The sequence below is a fragment of the Myotis yumanensis genome, unplaced genomic scaffold (assembly GCF_028538775.1).
Source record: "Myotis yumanensis isolate MYYU_CA2020_CCGP unplaced genomic scaffold, mMyoYum1.0.hap1 SCAF_2, whole genome shotgun sequence".
Taxonomy (NCBI): domain Eukaryota; kingdom Metazoa; phylum Chordata; class Mammalia; order Chiroptera; family Vespertilionidae; genus Myotis; species Myotis yumanensis.
The window spans coordinates 91378637-91399450 of NW_027223753.1; the positions used below are offsets into that span (position 1 = coordinate 91378637).

The 20814-nt window shown below is 44.2% G+C and overlaps 1 protein-coding gene across 5 annotated transcripts in view; it reads right to left on the bottom strand.

Moving 5' to 3' along the window:
* The window catches only part of FARS2 (phenylalanyl-tRNA synthetase 2, mitochondrial), a 540234-nt gene that overhangs the window by 452528 nt on the left and 66892 nt on the right, over positions 1–20814 (bottom strand). For 2 of the 5 annotated variants that reach the window (XM_070403453.1, XM_070403448.1), the window contains exon 1: positions 538–550. The exons of the other annotated variants lie outside the window; for them this stretch is intronic. In XM_070403453.1, the coding sequence (XP_070259554.1) occupies positions 538–550 (13 nt within the window). Of the gene's footprint in view, positions 1–537; positions 551–20814 lie in introns of those variants that run through there. 5 annotated transcript variants of the gene reach the window in all.

Here is a 20814-nt window from a genome sequence, read left to right on the forward strand (position 1 = left end):
CCCTTCCTCTCTGTAAAAAATCAATAAAATATATTTTAAAAAAAAAACAAAAAGAAACACGGTTGAGAGAGAAACATGATCAGCTGCCTCCTGCATACCCCCTACTGGGGATGTGCCCGCAACCAAGGTACATGCCCTTGACCGGAATCGAACCTGGGACCCTTGAGTGTGCAGGCCGACGCTCTATCCACTGAGCCAAACCGGTTACGGCTCTTTTGACTATTATTATGCTTTTATTCTTTTTTTCTTTTCTTACTCTTTTTCTTAATGTTATTGGGTGATTTTGTTGTCTTGTTTTTTATTTTGCTTTATTTTGTCTTGTTTTGTTCTGTCAGTGCCTGTACAACAACTAGCATGACATGGTCAGAACTGAACCTCACAGCCAGCCAGAGGATTGATCCCACACATGAACATAACCAACAGCAATAAATACCCATGTAAACAATAGGGTCCACATAATCCACATAAGGGACATTACTAGATCATGAGCTCAACAGATCAAGGAGATTGTACAATTGGGTCCCACAAGACACTTACTATGTAAAACCATCCCATGAAGATTGAAATGCGTAACAGTTCTATCTAAAACATAGAAACAAACAAAAAAAGACAGTTAAAATGGGGAGACAAAGAAACAATCCCTGGATGAAATAAAAAGGAGGAATCCCCAGAAAGAGTGATATAAAATAGAGGCAAGCAATTTATCAGATATAGACTTCAAAATAATGGTTATAAGGATTCTCAAGGAACTTATGAGAATTACAAGTAACTTAGTGGGTGGAAATTACAATAGCATAAAAAAGAAATAGAAACCATGAACAAGAAACAGTGGGAAATAAAGAATATCATATGACATCAAGAATATACTGAGAGGAATTAAAAGTAGATTGGATGAAGCAGTGGATCAAATCAGGGACTTGGAAGACAAGGTAGGAAAAAAACATGCAATTAGAGCAGCAAAAAGAAAAAGACTTAGAAAGCAGGAGGATAATTTAAGGAATCTTTGGTACAATGTGAAACATAACAACATCCGCATCATGTGGATACCAGTAGGAAAAGAAAGTAAGCAAGAGTTAGAGAACTGGTTAAAGAAAGGATATAAGGAATGTATGCATCCCTATGTTCATAGCAGTGCAATTTACAATAGGTAAGATCTAGAAACAGCCCAAGTGCCCTTCAGCAGATGAGTGGCTAAAAAAGCTATGGTACATTTACACCATAGAATACTATGCAGCAGTAAAAAAGAAGAATCCTCACCCTTTGAAACAGCAAGGAGGGACCTGGAGAATATTATGCTAAGCAAAATAAGCCAGTCAGAGAAAGACAAGTATCACATGATCTCACTCATATGTGGAATCTAATGAACAAAATAAACTGATGAACAAAATAGGTACAGAGACATAGAAACACAGAACAGACTGTCAAATCTCAGCAGGAAAGAGGAGGTGAGTGGGTGGGTGGGAAGAGATCAACCAAAGAACTTGTATGCATATATGCATAACCCATGGATACAGACAATAGGGTGGTGAAGTCCTGGGGCAGGGGGCAGTGGTAGGCAAGAAAGGCTCAATGGGGGAAAAAGAGGAACATAATATTTTCAAAAATAAGGATTTTTTTAAAGAAGAAAAAATATATGCACCCATATGTTCATAGCAGCATTATTTACAATAGCTAATATTGGGAAATAACTTGTGTTCATTAGTAGATGAGTGGGGAGTAGATGAGTGGGGGGAAATGCTGTGGTACATTTATACAATGGAATACTATGCAGCTGTAAAAAAAAAAAAAAAAAGGATCTCTCACCCTTTGCGACAGCATGAATGGACTGGGAGATAATTTTGCTAAGTGAAATAAGCCAGTCAGAGAAAGACAAATATCACATGATCTCACTTATATGTGGAATCTAATGAAAACAATAAACTGATGAGCAAAATAGATCCAGAGGCATGGATGCATGGAACAAACAGACAGATCTCAGAGGGGAGGAGTGTGGGGGGAATGGGAAGAGATTAACCAAAGAACATATATGCATATATGCAAAGCCTGTGGACAAAAACAATAGTGTGGTTAAGGCCTGGGGTGGGTTAGTAGCTGGGTGGAAGTGGGCAAAGGGAAAGAGGAATGAGGGACATCTTTAATACTGTCAAAAAAATAAATCATGCATGTGAAAATATATCATAAGCCCTAAAAATTAAATAAATGCATGTTATATTTTAATATATAACTTGCACATTGTAGGCATTGTCCAGGGCAAAAAGAACAAGAAAAAAGGGAGAGATACCGTGAGTTCATTCTAGATTTCACACACATTCATAATTTTGAACAATAACTCTAATGTTGGCAGAAATTGAATAAGGTAGGTAAAGCACATGACTAATTTTGGAAATCAGTATGCTACAGAAACTTAAAAATATTGTATTTGTAGAATATAGGGTTTGTACTGTTTCAGTTACCCAGTGGCTGAATAGATTTGCAAGCACTCTAGTGAAAAATGTTTCTATAAACATGTGTGGCTGCCAACCAACTCATAAGCAAGTTGAAAGAATTAATTCTTTTGTTACTTGAAGTCGACTATCTGGCCAGCCGGGGAGGGACCGCGGGGGCGCTCCAGGGCACATCCGGCCCATCTCTCTCGCTCAGTCCCAATCGGCTGGACCCCAGCAGCAAGCTAACCTATCGGTCAGAGCATCTGCTCCAGCAGCAAGCTAACCTATCGGTCAGTGCAAGTCATAGCAAGCGGTTGAGCAGCCTTAGCATATCATTAGCATATTATGCTTTGATTGGCCAACAGGACAACCAGACATTTAGCATATTAGGCTTTATTATATAGGATATCTAGGAGTAGTAGTGGGAAGAAGCGCTCTTTAGCACATAACTGGGTTCATGTGCAGTAAGTGAACTGCCCTATTGTGGACATTCAGGTTCACAGAATTACAAAACAAAGTTCTAGGCCTTGGAGCTGCAGAGGAAAAGTTGTTCACAGGCAGAATGGTTCAGAAGTCGTTCTTACTATAAAAGGATTCCTAACAACTACATGTCTTATCTTGAAAGTCAAAAAAAAATAAGATAGAAGGTATCAAGATACCTAAAGCACACCGTCATCAGTTACACTTCAAAAATACAAAACTAACAAAATCAAAAGAGGTAGATATAGAATATTTCACAGGTGGGACTGGCTTAGAGGCAGACATTCCCCATGATCCTATAGGAACTCAGAAAGTGAGCCCAGACAGAACCTGAATCTTAAGCTGTTAATTTTTTACAACATGCCATTGTTCGTGCACAGACTGACACAATGATCCTAATGTAAAAGGAAGGGAAGGGGATGTCCTACATTCATATCATTCATGCTCAAAACTAATGGAACAACAGGACTGCTCTTCAAGACCAAACCATTCTTCTCCAGGTCATGTTCTCAAATAGCTATGCCCACAGTGAATTCAGGGTAGAGGATGTGAGGAAGGGAGACTGCTAAAATTAAAATATTTTCCTATATAATTTATTAAAAACCTGATAGGTAGTCTTTTGCTAATTTCTTTTCTTACATTTTGGGAGGAGGAAGGCCCTTAATACTGGCCTATACTGGAATCCTATATAATAAAAGCCGAATATGCTAAGTGTCTCGTCGTCTGGTGGGCCGTTCAACCAATCAAAGCGTAATAAGCTAATGATATGCTAAGGCCGCTCAACTGCTCACTATGACATGCACAGACCACCAGGGGGCAGACAGTTGACTGGTTGAGCAGTCACTGTGACGTGCACTGACCACCAGGGGGCAGAGGCTCCAACTGGTAGGTTACCTTGCTGCTGGGATCCAGCCAATCAGGACTGAATGAGATGGGCCTGACATGTCCTAGAGCCCTCCCACCATCCCATCATCCCACCCCAGCTGGCCAACCTCCCAAGTCCCTCCCTGGCCCCAATCAAGCACCGGTGGGGTCCTTCGGGCTGGCCTGCGCCCTCTTGCAACTCAGGATCCTTGGGGGATGTCAGAGAGCCAGTTTTGGCCCGACAGCAGAATGACTGGTCGCTATGATGGACAATGACCACCACAGGGCAGACGCTCAATGCAGGAGCTGCCCCCTGGTGGTCAGTGCGCTCCCACAGGGGGAGCACCACTAAGCCTGAAACCGGGCTCACGGCTGGCCAGAGCAGCAGAGGGGGCGGGAGCCTCTCCTACCCCTGCAGCAGCACTGAGGATGTCCAACTGACAGGGCACATCCGGCCTGTCTCACTCAGTCCCAATCGGCCGGACCCCAGCAGCAAGCTAACCTATTGGTCAGAGCATCTGCTCCCTCGTGGTCAGTGCAAGTCATAGCGAGCGGTTGAGCAGCCTTAGCCTATCATTAGCATATTACACTTTGGCCAACCAGACAACCAGACATTTAGCATATTAGGCTTTATTATATAGGATATCTAGGACTAGTAGTGGAAAGAAGAGCTCTTTAGCACATAACTGGGGTCCTTCGTCAGTATGATATTCTCTGAGGGCTCCCAGACTGCAAGAGGGCACAGGCTGGGCTGAGTGACACCCCCCACCACGAGGGCACGAATTTCGTGCACCAGACCTCTAGTTTAATATAAATGGATGTTGGATTGAACATTAACTAACATAAAAAATAAACATTTATATATTTTCAAATCTATTCAGCTCAGTATTATAAAGAAATCTGCACAGAGTAACATGAATTTCAAGGACTCTTCTACTATTTAAGATCTCTTCTATCACCTGTCTGATCTCTGAAGAGGGTAAAATTTCCCAAAATACTACTAAAAGTTAGCTGTATAAACCAGGAGTCAGTATGCTACTTCAATATAACCCAGGATAATATCATTGCTCAGTGGGACTCATGAAATGGGAACCAATACAAGGTGAGGAGTAGTGCAGGTTTAGCTGCCTGCCTCCCCTCACCCCAGAATTTCTTCTCAAGTGAGGCGGGTTGTGGCCTCTTAACTCCCAGGATAAAGGGTAAGAAAGGAGAAAAGGAGGGAAAGGCCAACTGGGATCTGCAGCATGCAGTGATGCAGGCTGTCCACTGCAGACCCTCTAGGCAGACCTCGCAGTCCACAATGGACCTTTTCTGTGTGTAATGTTTAACTACTCCCTCACATACTGGGTAGAGTTCAAATTAAATGATAGAAAAAAAATGTGAATTAGCATGGTGTCTACTAAATAAAAGACAGTGAAGAAATCTTAGTTTCTTTTCTTTCCTTGTTTTATTTTTGTTTGTTTTGCTTTGTTTGAGGAGGGGGCATGGACGGGGAGAGTTACATCAGCTGACTCTTAGGCACAATTTCCCTAGTTAGTGTTAATTGAGATATCACTCTGGCATAAGGAATCAGGGCAAAATGAACAGCTGCATTTGTGAGCAGCCTAAACTGACTGACCATTAATTATCATGATTATGTTTTTACAAATCTACTCAGTATTTCATCTGTGTAATGCGCTTAATACTAAGTTTGGCTACAATAGTGGTTAGCTGTGCTAATGAGATGAATTTGGTAAGAGACTTTGGAATTAGTAAACAGAGGCGAATATGCAAATTAATGACAAGGGTCTATCAATAGGTCAGTGATACCAAACACTGCCCCTCAGGAAAAAAACAATCCACAGCACAATAACTGTATTGTATGCTCCCACACACACTGAGCATCTGCTGACACCTGCATATGGAGACACATTAATGATTACAGAGCATTGTGGCTGTGAGTGAGGGCATACTGGGGGATCCCATGTGGCAGGTATGGTCCAGGCCCAGGTGTCCACTGGAAGTGGAGTGACAAGGCTGTTGTCCTAGAACTTAAAGCTTTAACAAAGGTGGTAGAGGAGTGAAAAAAATAAAGGAGGAACCTGGCTGTTTCCTCAGCAACACCAGGCCCAGTCAAACTCTCTTCTCTGCTGGGCCACTCAGTCCCTGCTGTCCTCAATAAAGGGCTGACTCCAGGAGGATTTTAACTATGTCATCTGAGCCTGGGGACAGCAGCCAAGTAGGCGAGGCTTCATCTGCAGTGTTGCCAGGACAGCCCTGTGCATGATGTTAATATGTGATTTATGAAAATAAAGTGCTCCTTCTGACATCATGTCAAGGCCCCTCCCTCCTCTTGAATCCATGATCATTCAGCCCAGAAAAGAATGGCCTTTCAGTCCTCAGCACAGTAACCTGGGCTTTCCCGGGGCTAAACATAAGCCCTGAAATGAGTGAGTTAGACATCAGGGGACAGGGGCAGAGGAAGCTCTCCACTGGTGGTCACATGAAATAAATAATGCTGTATTGAACAATCCTGGAACCCCCATCCACTGGAGTTTCTCCAGTTATAGAAGGATGAGACTGAAGATAACTGTCACGGCAAAAAAAGGGGGGGTGTATGAGTAATCTAAATTGTAAAAATATACAGGCAAACAGCCATATAAAAAGGTTGTATTTGTGAATGTTTTTAGACAATTCCTCCCTGACATTGATTAATGTGAGTTTTTGTCAATTCTGCTAATTAATGCTTTAAAATGTATGCTTTTTATTCATTTCTATTACTTTTTGTGATATTTAAAATATTTTCATATTTTTATTAAACCTTTGTACTTTTTCCTTTAAACTGGCAATTCTTGATTTTACTATTGTATTGATGATTGTTTTGTAACTAGGTCACCCATCACATATATTACATATACCAAAATTATTTGGTCATTTGCATTTCATCCTTTCCTATGGTGCTTAATAAGAAAAATAATCACTGAAATAAATTTAACACTAAGCAAAAATTGTGATATAAACAAGTGAAAGAATATACTGTGGTCATGGATTGGTAAAATCAACATCATTAAAATGTCCATACCACCCAAGGCAATCTATAGATTCAATGCAATCCCTATTAAAATATCAATAGCATATTTTACAGATCTGGAACAAATATTCCAAAAATTTATGTGACATAAAAAAAAAGGCCCCAAATAGCTGCAGAAATCTTGAGAAAGAAAAACAAAGTTGGAAGAATCACAATACCAGATTTCAAGTTATACTACAAAGCCACCGTAAACAAAACAGCCTAGTACTGGCACAAGAATAGGCCTGTAGATCAATGGAACAGAACACAGAACCCATAAATTGACCCAAGCCATTACACTCAATTAATATTTGACAACAGAGGCAAGAGCAAACAGTGGAGTCAAGACAGTCTCTTCAATAAATGGTGTTGAGAAAATTGGACAGATACATGCAAAAAAAATGAAACTAGACAACCAACTTACACCATACACAAAAATAAACTCAAAATGGATAAAAGACTTACATTTAAATGTAACTCTTGAAACCATAAAAATCCTAGAAGAAACCATAGGCAGCAAAATCTCAGATATCTCTCGTAGCAATATGTTTACGGATATATATCCAAGGGTAAAGCAAACTACAGAGTAAATAAACAAATGGGACTACACCAAAATAAAAAGCTTCTGCACAGCAAAAGAAACCATCAACAAAATGAAAAGAGAGCCCACTATATGGGAGAACATATTTGGCAATGATACATCTGATAAAGGGTTAATATCCAAAATATATAAGGAACTCATACAACTTAACAAAAGGAAGACAAACAAACCAATTAAAAAATTGGCAAAGGATCTAATAGATACTTCTCCAAAATGGACATACAGACAACCAAAAGACAAATGAAAAAATGCTCAAAGTCACTGATCATCAGAGAGATGCACATTAAAACGACAAAAAGGTATCACCTCACACCTGTGAGAATGGCTATCGTCAACAAATCAACAAATGACAAGTACTGGCAAGGATGTGGAGAAAAGGGAACCCTAGTGCACTGCTGCTGGGAATGCAGACTGGTGCAGCCATTATGGAGTTTCCTCAAAAAAATTAAATATGGAACTGCCATTTGACCCAGTGATCATCCCACTTCTAGGAACATATTCTAAGAAACCCAAAACACCAATCAGAAAGAATGTATGCACTCCTATGTTCATAGCAGCACAATTTACAATAGCTAAGATCTGGAAACAGCCCAAGTGCCCATCAGCAGATGAGTGGTTAAAAACACTGGTAGAACCAGTTTTTGTTCCATGGTAGAACATTTATACCATGGAATACTATGCAGCAGTAAAAAAGAAGAATCTCTTACCCTTTGAGACAGCATGGAGGGACCTAGAGAGTATCAGACTAAGAGAAATAAGTCTATCAGAGAAAGACAAGTATCACATGATCTCACTCATAATGTAGAATCTAAGTAACAAAATAAACTGATGAACAGAGTGGATCCAGAGACATGGAAGAATGGAACAGAGTGTAGAATCTGGGAGGGAAGGTGGGGGAGGGTGGATGGGTGGATGGTAAATAATCAACCAAGAACTTTGTAAGTGTATATGCACGGCCCATAGCCAGACAATGGGGCAGGGAAGGGAGAGTGGAGGGAGGTGGTGGTGGGCTGGAGGGAGTCAATGGGGAAAAAAGGGGACATATGTCATACTTTCAACAATAAAGAATGATTTAAAATACATAAATATAAAAATATATTTTAAAAAAATTGTGGCACCTTCCTGGATAGTAGATAATTTCTTTAATGGCTAGACTGAAAATATATGCAAAATATTTCTGATACTTTTATTTTAAGAACCTGTTGCTTGAGCTATAGGAAGATTGCACACCATACTAGAAATGCTTGTGGCTCCTGCTCTTCAGCAGCTGCATGATCCTTATATCCCTAAAGCTTGGAGGCTGGACACAACTAAAACCAGCCCCTGCATAGGGAAGCAGACAAAGCAGTGGGGACCATGCCAGTCCCTGCCTACCCTGCTGCTAGCAGGCAGAAGGAGCTGCATTTAGCATTCTCGTTAGGTGCACTTAGCATCAGAGAGCAAAAAATCACCATTGCATCACTCTGACAATTTCCTTAGCTGCAATATTCAAGCTGTAAATTGCCTCCAGTGCTATGGCACATAGTATTCAGCAATTCCTCTTACCTTTTTTTTTTTTTAATATTTTTATTGATTTTTAGAGACTGAGGAAGGAAGGGAGAGGGAGAGAGAGAGAAACACTGATTGGCTGCCCCACTGCACGCCCCCTACCAGGGATGGAGCCCACAACAAAGGCATGTGCCCTGACCAGGAATTGGAACCAGCAACCTCTGGTGCACAGGACAACGCCCAACAACCTGAGCCACACTGGCCAGGGCAGCAGTTCCTCTTCCCTTTGAAAAGAAGGGGAAAAAGTACCAGATTTTAAAACATCTACAAAAGTGCCAGCTTATAAAGAGATATCCAAAAGGATTAATATGCCATGTATCTATGGAGTAACCAAGCAACACAGAAACATTCTTTTTTAACATAAAAAGACTAACCAAAATTAAAAGGAGCACTTTTGAAAGTGAAAGCCATATTTGATAAAATCTCAGATTTCTTGAGATCTGCAGCTGTGAGCTACATAGGAAGAACAAGGAACCAGATGTTTGCCAGTGCTTGCTAACAAACTCCTTCCTGCTGCAAGATGGCATGTCTCTCAACATGACAACCTAAGGAGGTACGAAAGTGACAAAGGAAATATGTGATCTGTTCTCCATGGAGAGCCTGTCTGGCTCTCCTTCAACTGAACACAGTACTCTTAGTGCACATCTTTCTAGAAAAGGGATTACATCTCAGGGGCTGCAAGCCAAACCCAGAAAGTCAGAAAGGGTAGGTTTCATCATTTCATCAGTGTCAGGACAAACAGCTACAATTTTTCAAACACTGTTTATATAGTTTATTATATACCAGTTTAGGGTCCCTGAACGTGTACTCCTCATATTTTGGTAAATGGAAATTCGTTTCACAAAAATGGTTCAAATGCTCTTCAGCAACATATTCAAAACACAAGGAGCAGAAGAACTGAAAAAGAGAAGGGAAGACAGTTCAGGGGTGGGAGGATCCATAGTTTCACGTAATAGAAAGGAGCTGCAACAAACACTTTGGTAAAAAATGGCAGTCTCTTCCTTGTAATTATTCCTGAAAAAAAGCAGTGACTGGCAGGTAAGAAAAGAAAAAATGGAATCAATTATAAATTAATTGGTGAAAAGAATAAACCCCAAAAGTAAATGCCAATCAGTTTCAAGCAGAAAAAATGTATATGCATTATCCTCACCCTTTTCTGAATAATTTCACAACCCTGTACAATAGGAGCTGCTGTCACTGCAGAACCAGGCTCAGTCGGGAAAGTCCTTGGTGAGACCAGCTTCCTGCCAGCTATTCCCTAAGGCCCTGCAGTAATGAGACTTTCACCAACCTGGACATTCCGCTCTGTCCTCCCAGGTGGCTGGCAGGAAACCCTGGTTAAGATTATGTATGTCAGCTGCTTTTCATCCTAGATATTCATAACATAACAGAAACTCATGATGAAAAGTCTATAAGAAAAGCATGACTCGCTACTTGTGTAATCTTGGGTATAAAGAAAGCTGTAGGAAATCTTTGGGCATCTCTTAAATGACAATGTAAAGGGGCCTAAGCCTTTAGTCAGACACCCCCCGAGGGCTCCCTGGCTGCCAGAAGGAGGTCTGACTGCAAGCTTAGGCCTGATCCCCTGGGGAGTGGGCCTACGTCGACAGGTGGACATCCCCCAAGGGGTCCTGGACTGCAAATGGGCACAGGCTGGGCTGAGGGACACCCCCTCCGCCCGAGTGCACAAATTTTTCTGCACCAGGCCTCTAGTATGTATATAAAACCCTAATATGCAAATAGATCAAATGGCGGAACAACCGAACAACGGGTTGCTATGATGTGCACTGACCACCAGGGGGCATGCATGGAACATGGTGGGTGTCGGCAGCAGGCGGCAGAGTGCGGAGCATGGCAGGCAACGGCTGCAGCGGGATGGTGAAGCAGGTGAATGGGGGCGCCAGGCCAAGGCAAGGCGCCAGTCACTGCCGTCAAGGCGAGCCTCTGGTGGTTACTGAAAATTCTTTGCTCCTGTGCACTGCAGTCCCACCCGGCGCTCGCACTTCCTGCTGGTGCTCACACTTGCTGCCGGCGCTGGCCCAGTTTGCACCCGCTGCCAGAACCGGAACCACAGCTCACACCTGATTGCTAGGCGCCATCATCGGGTGTAAGCAGAGGCTGCTGGCCCCGATTGCCCCTCAGGACTTCTCCACCTCCCCCTGCTCCTGAGGGGCAGCCGCCTCTCGCACCCACTACCAGCGACATCTCCGCTCGCACCCGCTGCCAGGTGCAAGTGGCAAGTGCCGGCCCCAATCACCCCTGAGGGCTTCTCCACCTCCCCCTGCCCCTGAGGAATGATTGGGACAGCAGCCACAGCTCACACCCGCTGACTACACCAGCCCCGCTTGCACCTGCCACTGGCACTGGCCCCAATCACTCCATGCAGTCAGTGGGTGCAAGCAGAACCAGCATCACCAGCACATGGGAGCAACGACAATGGAAGCGGGGCTGCCAGCAGAGAGGGGAATGGGGGCCACGGTGGGAGAGGCTGGGCGGGTGAGCGGAGAATGGGCTGAGACCCACCCCTGTGCCCACAGCAGCCTCATGGCCCACAGTTCCCTTCAAGGTGCATGAATTCATGCACTGGGCCCCTAGTCTATATATAGGGTGTCCCAAAATTCATGCAAGATTTGCAATTGAATTGAATTGCAAATCCTGCATGAATTTTGGGACACCATATATAAAAGCCAAGCGACCAAAATGACGGAACAACTGAAACGACTGGTCACTATGACATGCACTGCGGCCCCCCCATCAGCCCCCCAAACCTCCCGCGATCCCCCCTGACCACCCCCCCCACACCAGGGGCAGGGCTGGCTGACCTCCCGTGGCCCCGTCCCCCCCAATCTGGCCCAGCCTCAATCAGGCCCTGATCAGGGGCGGGGCGGTGGCCAACCTCCCACAACCTCTTCCCCCTGCCAGCCCAGCCCCAAATGGCCCCCATCGGGGCAGGCGGCCGGACCCCACCCATCCACGTATTCTTACACCAGGCCTCCAGTCTATATATATAAAGAACCACGGTCCGTAACATCCAAAACAACAAAAGGCTCAAGGAACGCCAGGCGGGGGGTGGGAGGGGCGAGGTGGGTGCGGTGAGGTCGTTAACCTCTGGCCAGGGAGGCCCGCTGCCTTGATGGTTGACTCCAACAGGACCTGGGCCTTCCCCTCTGGGACCAGAGACCCTTTTCCTGATACCATGCTCCCAGGATCTCTCAGACCGGTTTGTGGAAGTCAGGAAACACTGCGTGTGGTCATCCCGCCCTGGGGACTCCCAGGGCTGACAGCAAGGGTGGGCTTCTGTGGGGTCCCCTCTGTTATGCAATCCAGGGTCGCTACATCCTAATGTTGACTCTGGCAGGACTTGGGCCAGTCCTCTGTGTATCTGAGGTCCCGCTCCCTATACCAAAGCCCTCCGAGTCTGAGACCCGGATGTAGAAATTGCCTGTTGTCATCAGCCCACCCTGGGGACTCCCCAGGCTTACACCGGGGGAGGGCCTTGGTGGGGTCCCCTCTGTTGTGGCGTCCAGAGTCCCTTTAGTGTTTCTTTGAGGTCCTCACCTTGACTCTGGCAGGACTTGGGCCGGTCCTCTGCGTATCTGAAGTCCCGCTCCCTATACCAAAGCCCCCTAGTCTCTGAGTCCCAGATACAGAAATCGCCTGTTGTCATCCGCCCTGGGTGGGATGATTCTGTTCTAGGGCCCAGGGTCCCTCCCTCCTCCCTCATGTTCCCCACCTTGAGCCCTGGCAGGTCCTGGGATCCTCCCTCTGTTGACCCAAGGCCGGACTCCTCAGATCAAGGCCTCACTGCCCTGAGTCCTCTGCAGGAAGTCAGTGTACGTTACATCCACATCCAGTACCAAGCCCAGCAATTCCTGATGGCAGGGGTTGAGATGGATTCTATAGGGTCCTTTAGCTCTCCCTCTGATCCATACTTTGATAGGGCCTGGGCCTCCTGTCCTCTATGAACCTGAGTCTGCAATCCTCAGACCAAGAGTCTGACTACCCGAGTTCCCTGTAGAGGTGGGGGGGGGGAGGGGGGGGAGGTGCAGTTTTCAACATACAAACAGGAAGCCCAAGTTCGGGAATTTAAATTTCTGCCTCATTCACCTTATACTGTTAAACCCCAAATCTAGATACTATACCTACTATGATCACCCCCAAGATTTTAAACAAAGCTAAGATGGACAGTGGAAAAAGGGGGGGTGAGATGGAAAATTTCTCTGGTAGTAGGCAAGAAGTGAGTGGTTTTCAAGGTGCATAAGAAGCAACCTGTACTAGGGAAGCAGGATGATTCACATCTCCACAGAGACAGTCACATTACCTTGAAAAGATTTTAGATAAATCTTATGAAACTATCGAATGATGAAGGATGAAAAAGAACAATGAACCACTGAAATGGATGGCCTAGGGAAACGTTTGAGGGAAGCATCATCTCCCTACCATGTGACCCATCAGAATTGAACATGGGGTCAATAAGTTTGAGAAGGCTTAGGAGTGCTAAAGAAATGCCCCTTTTCTCTTACCAAAGCATCTTGGCCTCCTCACCCCTCCCCATGGAAGTGTCAGGATGGTGCTTTATAATGTCTAAATTTCTCTCCCAGATCTACCATTAGCTGGAGGAGAGGCTTCCTGATTAATTAAAGCCTAGGGGTGTGGCCCCTCGTTGTCCTCGAGAAACCATATGTTCAAGAGGCCTGGGGTAGGGCTCTGAGAAATCTTGACATGGTGAAGATGATCAGGAAACCACAGTTATGTAACAACCAACCCCATTCACCAAAAGAAGGTAAAAGAGGAAGAAGCCCTGTTACCCCCTCTTCTTTAGTGGCATATCCCCAAGACTCCCTGGTCTTGCCTTGCAGATTCCATCCTCAACCCATACTTTTTCTCATGAAGACTTTTTCCCTTTCATCCCAGCCATTGCCCCACAAACCAATGTCCTTCTGCACTCACTCTGTTGTCCTTTCAGGCACTAAAGACATCCATGGGCGTGAAAAGACGTCTTTAAGGGAGTTCAAGGAAAGGAACCTTTCCAAAAATTCCTACCCCTTCAAGAAAACCTTGAAAGCTATAAAGCCAACAATATGTGGCCATTATCACAGGCCAAATGAGGAACTGAATAAAAATGATCCAGAAAAAGACCAAGACAATGTAGAAAAATTCACCACCTTGAGTGATAACTTGGGCAGCCAGTAACTTCAGAGCAAGGCCAAAGACCTCAGAACTACCTATGAAGTCTCTGATGTCTGGCCCCCAAGAAATGCTAACTGTGTGGAAGCCAAATTTTACACCTACAGTGATGATTAAAATAAAATTGATAAGTGGTTCACTTCCAGTGTAAGCATAATTTGCAGACAATTTTTATTAAATTTATTGGAATAACATCTATACTAATAAAAGGGTAATATGCTAATTAGACAAGGAGACCTTCCAGACATCCTTCCGGACATAGCCATGTTGGTGGGGCCGAGGCAGAGGCGATTAGGGGCTATCAGGCCAGGCGGGGAGGGCAGTTTGGGGCGAGCAGGCCAGCAGGGGGGGCCAGTTGGGGGTGAGCAGGCTGGCAATGGGGACAGTTGGGGACAAGCAGACCAGCAGGGGGGGCAGTTGGATGCGATCAGGCCAGCAGGGGGGGCAGTTAGGGACGAGCAGACTGGCGGGGGGGGCAGTTGGGGGTGAGCAGGCCAGCGGGGGGAGAGGGGAGTTGGGGGTAAGCAGGCCAGCAGGGGGGCGGCAGTTGGGGGTGAGCAGGCTGGCGGGGGGGGGGGGCAGTTGGGGGCGAGCAGGCCGGGAGGGGGGCAGCAGTTGGGGGCAAGAAGGCCGGCATGGGGGGCAGTTGGGGGCAAGCAGGCTGGCAGGCAGAGTGGTTAGGGGCGATCAGGCAGGCAGGCAGGTGAGCGGTTAGGAACCAGTGGTCCCAGATTGTGAGAAGGATGTCCAACTGTCGGTTTAGGTCCGATACCACAGGGCAGTCGGACATCCCCCAAGGGGTACCAGATTGGAGAGGGTGCAGGCTGGGCTGACGGACACCCACCCCCATGCACAAATTTCGTGCACTGGGCCACTAGTATTATAATAACTATGTATGGTGTTAGACGGTATGAGATTTACTGAGATGATCACTTTGTAAGTTATATAATGTCCACTCACTGGGTTATGCACCTGAAACTATATTGTACCTCAACTGTAATTGAAAAATAAAAACAGTATTATTTTAAAAAGTTAATGACACTGTAGTGGCTCCCAATAATTTTTGGTAGGTTTTAGAGAAGATGGGACCCATCGCTTATAAAACAGTAGAAATAATCCACAACAATCCAGATTAATAACACAGAAGTTTAGTCAGATGAAGAGGAATACAGACAAAAACAAAAACAAAAACAAATTCCCATCATTACCTCTGGAAGCATTTCTAAAACTTTCTTTGGACACAAGTTTTTCTCTTCAAAAATATCAGAAAAAAAAAACAAACAACAACAGAGGAAGACAAATCCTGCTTGGGCAGACACTGAGAGGGGTTCAGTGCCATAAGTCATGTCTCAGCAGCCCCACGGGATGAGGGCTGTCACCAGGACCATCCTGGTCCCACTCAGCAAGAAGAATCCTCAGTGACGTTTAGCTACTTCTATGCTCCATCAAATCCAAAATGAAAAAGAGGAAAAATAAACAATGACCAGAGAAAGACCACATGTTAAGGCTTTAGTTACTCAATTAAGCACACAGAGCATGCACCTAAGTGGTTACAAGATGTTATATGACAAAAAAAAAAAACTTTACTTGCCACCTGGCAAAACCAGTGCTATTTAAAGAGAGCATGCTCTATCCTTCACAATCTCACCCCTGGGTGTAACTATTGTTCAGTATGCTATATAATCAATTTTCATATGCATAGGCAAACATGCATTTGTTCTTATAGGTTATATGCTATACTTTTATAGCCCCATTTTTAAATACCCAAAGTTACTGCAATCATTTTACAAATTTTTGAAACAATTTGAAGACTATATTATATTATATTAAATAAAAAACACGTTATAATTTATTTCACCACTTTCTCATTGAACATTTCCATGTAGATTTATATTTTTCTACATGATTATTTGATAATTTGTCTTGCTTACCAGATTGCAAACCCTATCTTTGTTTCTGGTTATTATTCTCATTCCATAGAGGTACCAAAACCATACCAGGTAGACTACAGCTTCTGGTAAATGAATAAGGAAACTATCCTTCGATTCTTGGCTCAAATCATCCTCATCTACAGAATATTAGTAAATCTTTTGCAGGCAAAAGAGAAAAAATTCTATTTCTTAAGTACTGGTATATGTCAACCACTGTGCTAGTCATATTCAAGAAGAAAGTCTATGCCCAAAAGGGTTGCACCTCAACCTAAAGTATATGCCAAAAACCTACCATGAAATTTTCAATCAAGGGACCTTCCAGAACTCTCCGGTGACCTCACCAAGCAGTCTGACTCTGGACAAAGCTCTGGTCCCCCTCTAAATGTCATCTGTGTCCCCTATGCCTGGGATGGTCTGAGAGGACGTAAGTCTACAGCACACTGCAGCTCAGGGGATCTGTCATGGTGGGTGGTACCCAGGCAGGGAGATATGAACCAATAGCTCAGGAGTGGTGCACTAAAGTGAGTTCTAAGTAGCTTTGATTTTATCAAAAAAGGGGGTTAGCAGAACTTGGTGACATCTGCAAAAACAGGGAAAAATAAAAAGGTAAATTCCATGCATGATAAATCATTAGCCCATTCTGGAGAAAGGAAGTAGAAAGTAGGATTCTGATACTTTCTTGCTTTGTGAATAAATATATTGTACTATCCTCATAGGTACCTGCCCAAAATAAAGACATCATTGTGCCACCACGACCCCCTCAAATTGCAAGCCAGAAATAGAGGCATGGATTATCACTCATTTAAATCAAAAAAGGGCACATTGCCATTGAACATTTAGGTCACTTTCCACGTAGAATTACATTTTTCTACATGATTATTTGATGATTTGTCTTGTTTACCAGATTACAAACCCTGTCTTTGTTTTTGGTTACTATTCTCATTCCATTTCTTCAACCTTAAACTACACTTTTAAAACTACTAGGATTTTTATTTCACATAGAAAAACACAAAATCCACAAGACTTCAATACCAGTAGTTATTTAAAAATATTGCCCTGGCCAGTATAGCTCAGTTGGCTGGAGCATCATCTCCTGCACTGAAGGGTCAGGGGTTCTGTTCCCAGTCAAGGGCACATACCCAGGTTGCAGGTTTGATCTCTGGTCAGAACACATGTGGGAGGCAACCAATCGATGTTTCTCTCTCGTAGGAATGCCTCTCTCTCTCTCTCTCTCTCTCTCTCTCCCCTCCTCTCTCTAAATCCAATAAAAAACATATCCTCCTCAGAGGAAAATTATAATATATATATATATATATATATATATATATATATATATATATATATATAAAGAGCCAGGGTCCATAACATCCAAAACGACCGAAGGGATGACCGAACACCAGGCTGCGTGCTTAGCAGGCTCCGGTGGGTGGGGACTGGCGAGCTGGCTGAACTGCTGACCTCTCGGAGAGAGAAAGAGGCGGGGCTGATCAGCAGCTGCCAAGGAGGCTGTGAATCAGACCCTGCTTCTCTCTCTGGGCCTTGCCAGCAGCTGCGCCTCTCACTATCTCCAGCCCTCGCCAGCAGCCTGGGGTGGCTGCTGATCAGTCCAGCCTCTCTGATCAGGCTCGGAGATAGGCCCGGAGACGCTGACTGGCATAGAAACTGACCAATCAGAACCAAATCTGGGTGAACAGCGAAGGCAGAACCTAAGGTGGGGGCTGAGGAGAGGTTTTAAGGGCAACAGCTGTTTGGTGTAAGGTGTAAGAAAGCAGTTCAATTTTTTAATGACCGGTTTGGCAGTATAGTGCATATGGCTGGTTATCAGTCCAGATATAGGGATTATGTATTTTGTCTGCCAAGAGTATCTCCTCCTGCTGAAAAAGGCTTTTTCCCCCCACTTAAGCAATCCTATCCTATATAATCTGTCTATACTAATAAAAGGGTAATATGCTAATTAGACGGGACATTCTTCCGGATGAAGCCAGTGGCCAGAGGGAAGCCTGGGTCCCGTGTGCTGGAGGAAAGCCAGTGCTGACAGCCGGGGGAAGGAAGGCCTACTCTTAAACAAATTTTCGTGCATTGGGCTTCTAGTCTATACCAATAAAAGGGTAATATGCTAATTAGACCGGGTCGACCAGCCATCTTCCGGACATCCAACTTCCTTCTGGACAAAGCCATGGTGGTAGGGGTTGAGGCAGAGGCAGTTAGGTGCGATCAGGCTGGCAGGGGAGAGCAGTTGGGGGTGAGATCAGGCCTGCAGGTGAGAGCAGGTGGGGGCGAGATCAGGCTGGCAAGGGAGGGCAGTTACGGGCAATCAGGCCGGCAGGCAGGTGAGCAGTAGGAGCCAGCGTTCCCAGATTGCAAGGGATGTCCAACTGCCGGTTCAGGCCCAATCCCTGTGTGATCGGTCCTAAACCAGCAGTTGGCCATCCCCCAAGGGGTCCCTGATTGGAGAGGGTGCAGGCTGGGCTGAGGGAACCCCCCCCACCATACATGAATTTCATGCGACGGGCCACTAGTAAATAAATATGCAAACAAACAAACAAAGATACTGTAAGACATTTACTTTCCTGAGATGCCATGAGAAGGAGAATCAAAGTATCCCAGCCAACAGCCAGCACCAAGACACCAGACAGGTGAGACAAGCCAACTTCTAGCCCAGCTTAGCTGCCATCTGAAATCAACTGCATGAATAACAACCAACATATGTATAACAGGACTGCCCAATCAACCCACAGAGTGATGGGAAATAACAAATTACTTTCCTTCACATCATATATTTTTTGAGTAGCTCTATTTTTTGAACCATAATTCAAACCTTTTTTTAAAAGATGACAACTAGGGTTCCTTCCAGTGGTTTTTAAAATATTTTTATTGATTTTCAGAGAGGAAGGGAGAGGGAAAGTGAGATAGAAATATCAATGATGACAGAAAATCATTGATCAACTGCCTCCTGCATGCCTTCTACTGGGGATTGAGCCTGCAACCTGGGCATGTGCCCTTGACCAGTATCGAACCCGGGAACCCTCAGTCCACAGGCCCACGCTCTATCCACTGAGTCTAACTGGCTAGAGTAAACATATTTTTATTTATTTCAGAGAGGAAGGGAGAAGGAGGAAGAGAAACATCAATGATGAGAATCATTATTGGCTGCCTCCAGCACGCCCCCTACTGGGGATCAAGGCGGCAATCCCGGCATGTGCACTGACCAGGAATCGAACGATGACCTCCTGGTTCATAGGTCACTGCTCAGTCACTGAGCCACACCAGTGCGGCCATAATTCACATCTTTTTTTAAAAAATATATTTTATTGATTTTTTACAGAGAGGAAGGGAGAGGGATAGAGAGTCAGAAACATCAATGAGAGAGAAACATCGATCACTGCCTCCTGCACATCCCTACTGGGGATGTGCCCGCAACCAAGGTACATGCCCTTGACTAGAATCGAACCTGGGACCTTTCAGTCTGCAGGCTGACGCTCTATCCACTGAGCCAAACCAGTCAGGGCCATAATTCACATCTTTAAGAATCAGAGTAAGTATCTAATTAAACTGTATTAACGATTTCAGGAAAATGCTATAGTACTTTCTATAGCACAGCTCTAATTACTTCTAAGGATTAGTCATTGTGTGTGAAGGATTTAGAGGGCAAGAAAGAAGAGGGAAACGTGGTAGCTGGAGGTTCCAGCATCAACCAAATTTATTTTAGAGACAGGATGACTTTCAAAAGTTAAGCTATTTATATGACAGATTCCTATATGGATAAAAAATTATTCTGGAGTGTACACTAAACACAGATGACAACTACCTAATGGGGATGAAGTAGATATAACATAGCTTAGTATAAAATTTTGCTCTCTATGCAATGCTCTCACCTCACCAACCTTGCACTGTCCTGACTTTGTCTCCTGCAAGACACAGAGACCAGGGATCCCTTATAAGAGGGAAATATAAATACATATAAGAACATGGAACCTCGAGGGAAAAATTCCTACCTGGGGAAACAACCTTTCTCGGAGAGGTGACTTTGGTTAAAACACATAGCGCCAAGAAGGGGAGCAAACATATTAAGAACAGTATGCCATATACGCCAGGTCCCTTGAAACAGCAAGGATGGACCGGCTCCCGGCACCACATAGTCATATCAATTGATGCAGAAAAAGCGTTTGACAAAATTCAACACCCATTTTTAATAAAAACTCTCAGCAAGGTGGGAATAGAAGGATCATACCTCAACATAATAAAAGCCATATATGACAAACCCACAGCCAACATCATACTCAATGGACAAAAACTAACACCATTTCCCCTAAGAACAGGAACAAGACAGGGATGCCCACTCTCACCACTCCTGTTCGACCTAGTACGGGAAGTATTAGCCATTGCAATTAGACAAGAATAAGAAATAAAAGGCATCCAAATTGGAAAAGAAGAAGTAAAACTGTCCTTATTTGCAGATGACATGATATTATACATAAAAAACCCTAAAGACTCCATCAAAAAACTATTAGACTTAATAAAAGAATTCAGCAATGTAGCAGGATACAAAATTAATGCCAAGAAATCTATGGCATTTCTATACACCAATAGTGAACTTGCAGAAAGAGAGACTAAAAAAACAATCCCATTTACCATCGCACCAAAAAAATTAAGCTACCTAGGAATAAACTTGACGAAAGAGGTAAAAGACCTCTACTCAGAAAACTACAGGACATTGAAAAAAGAGAT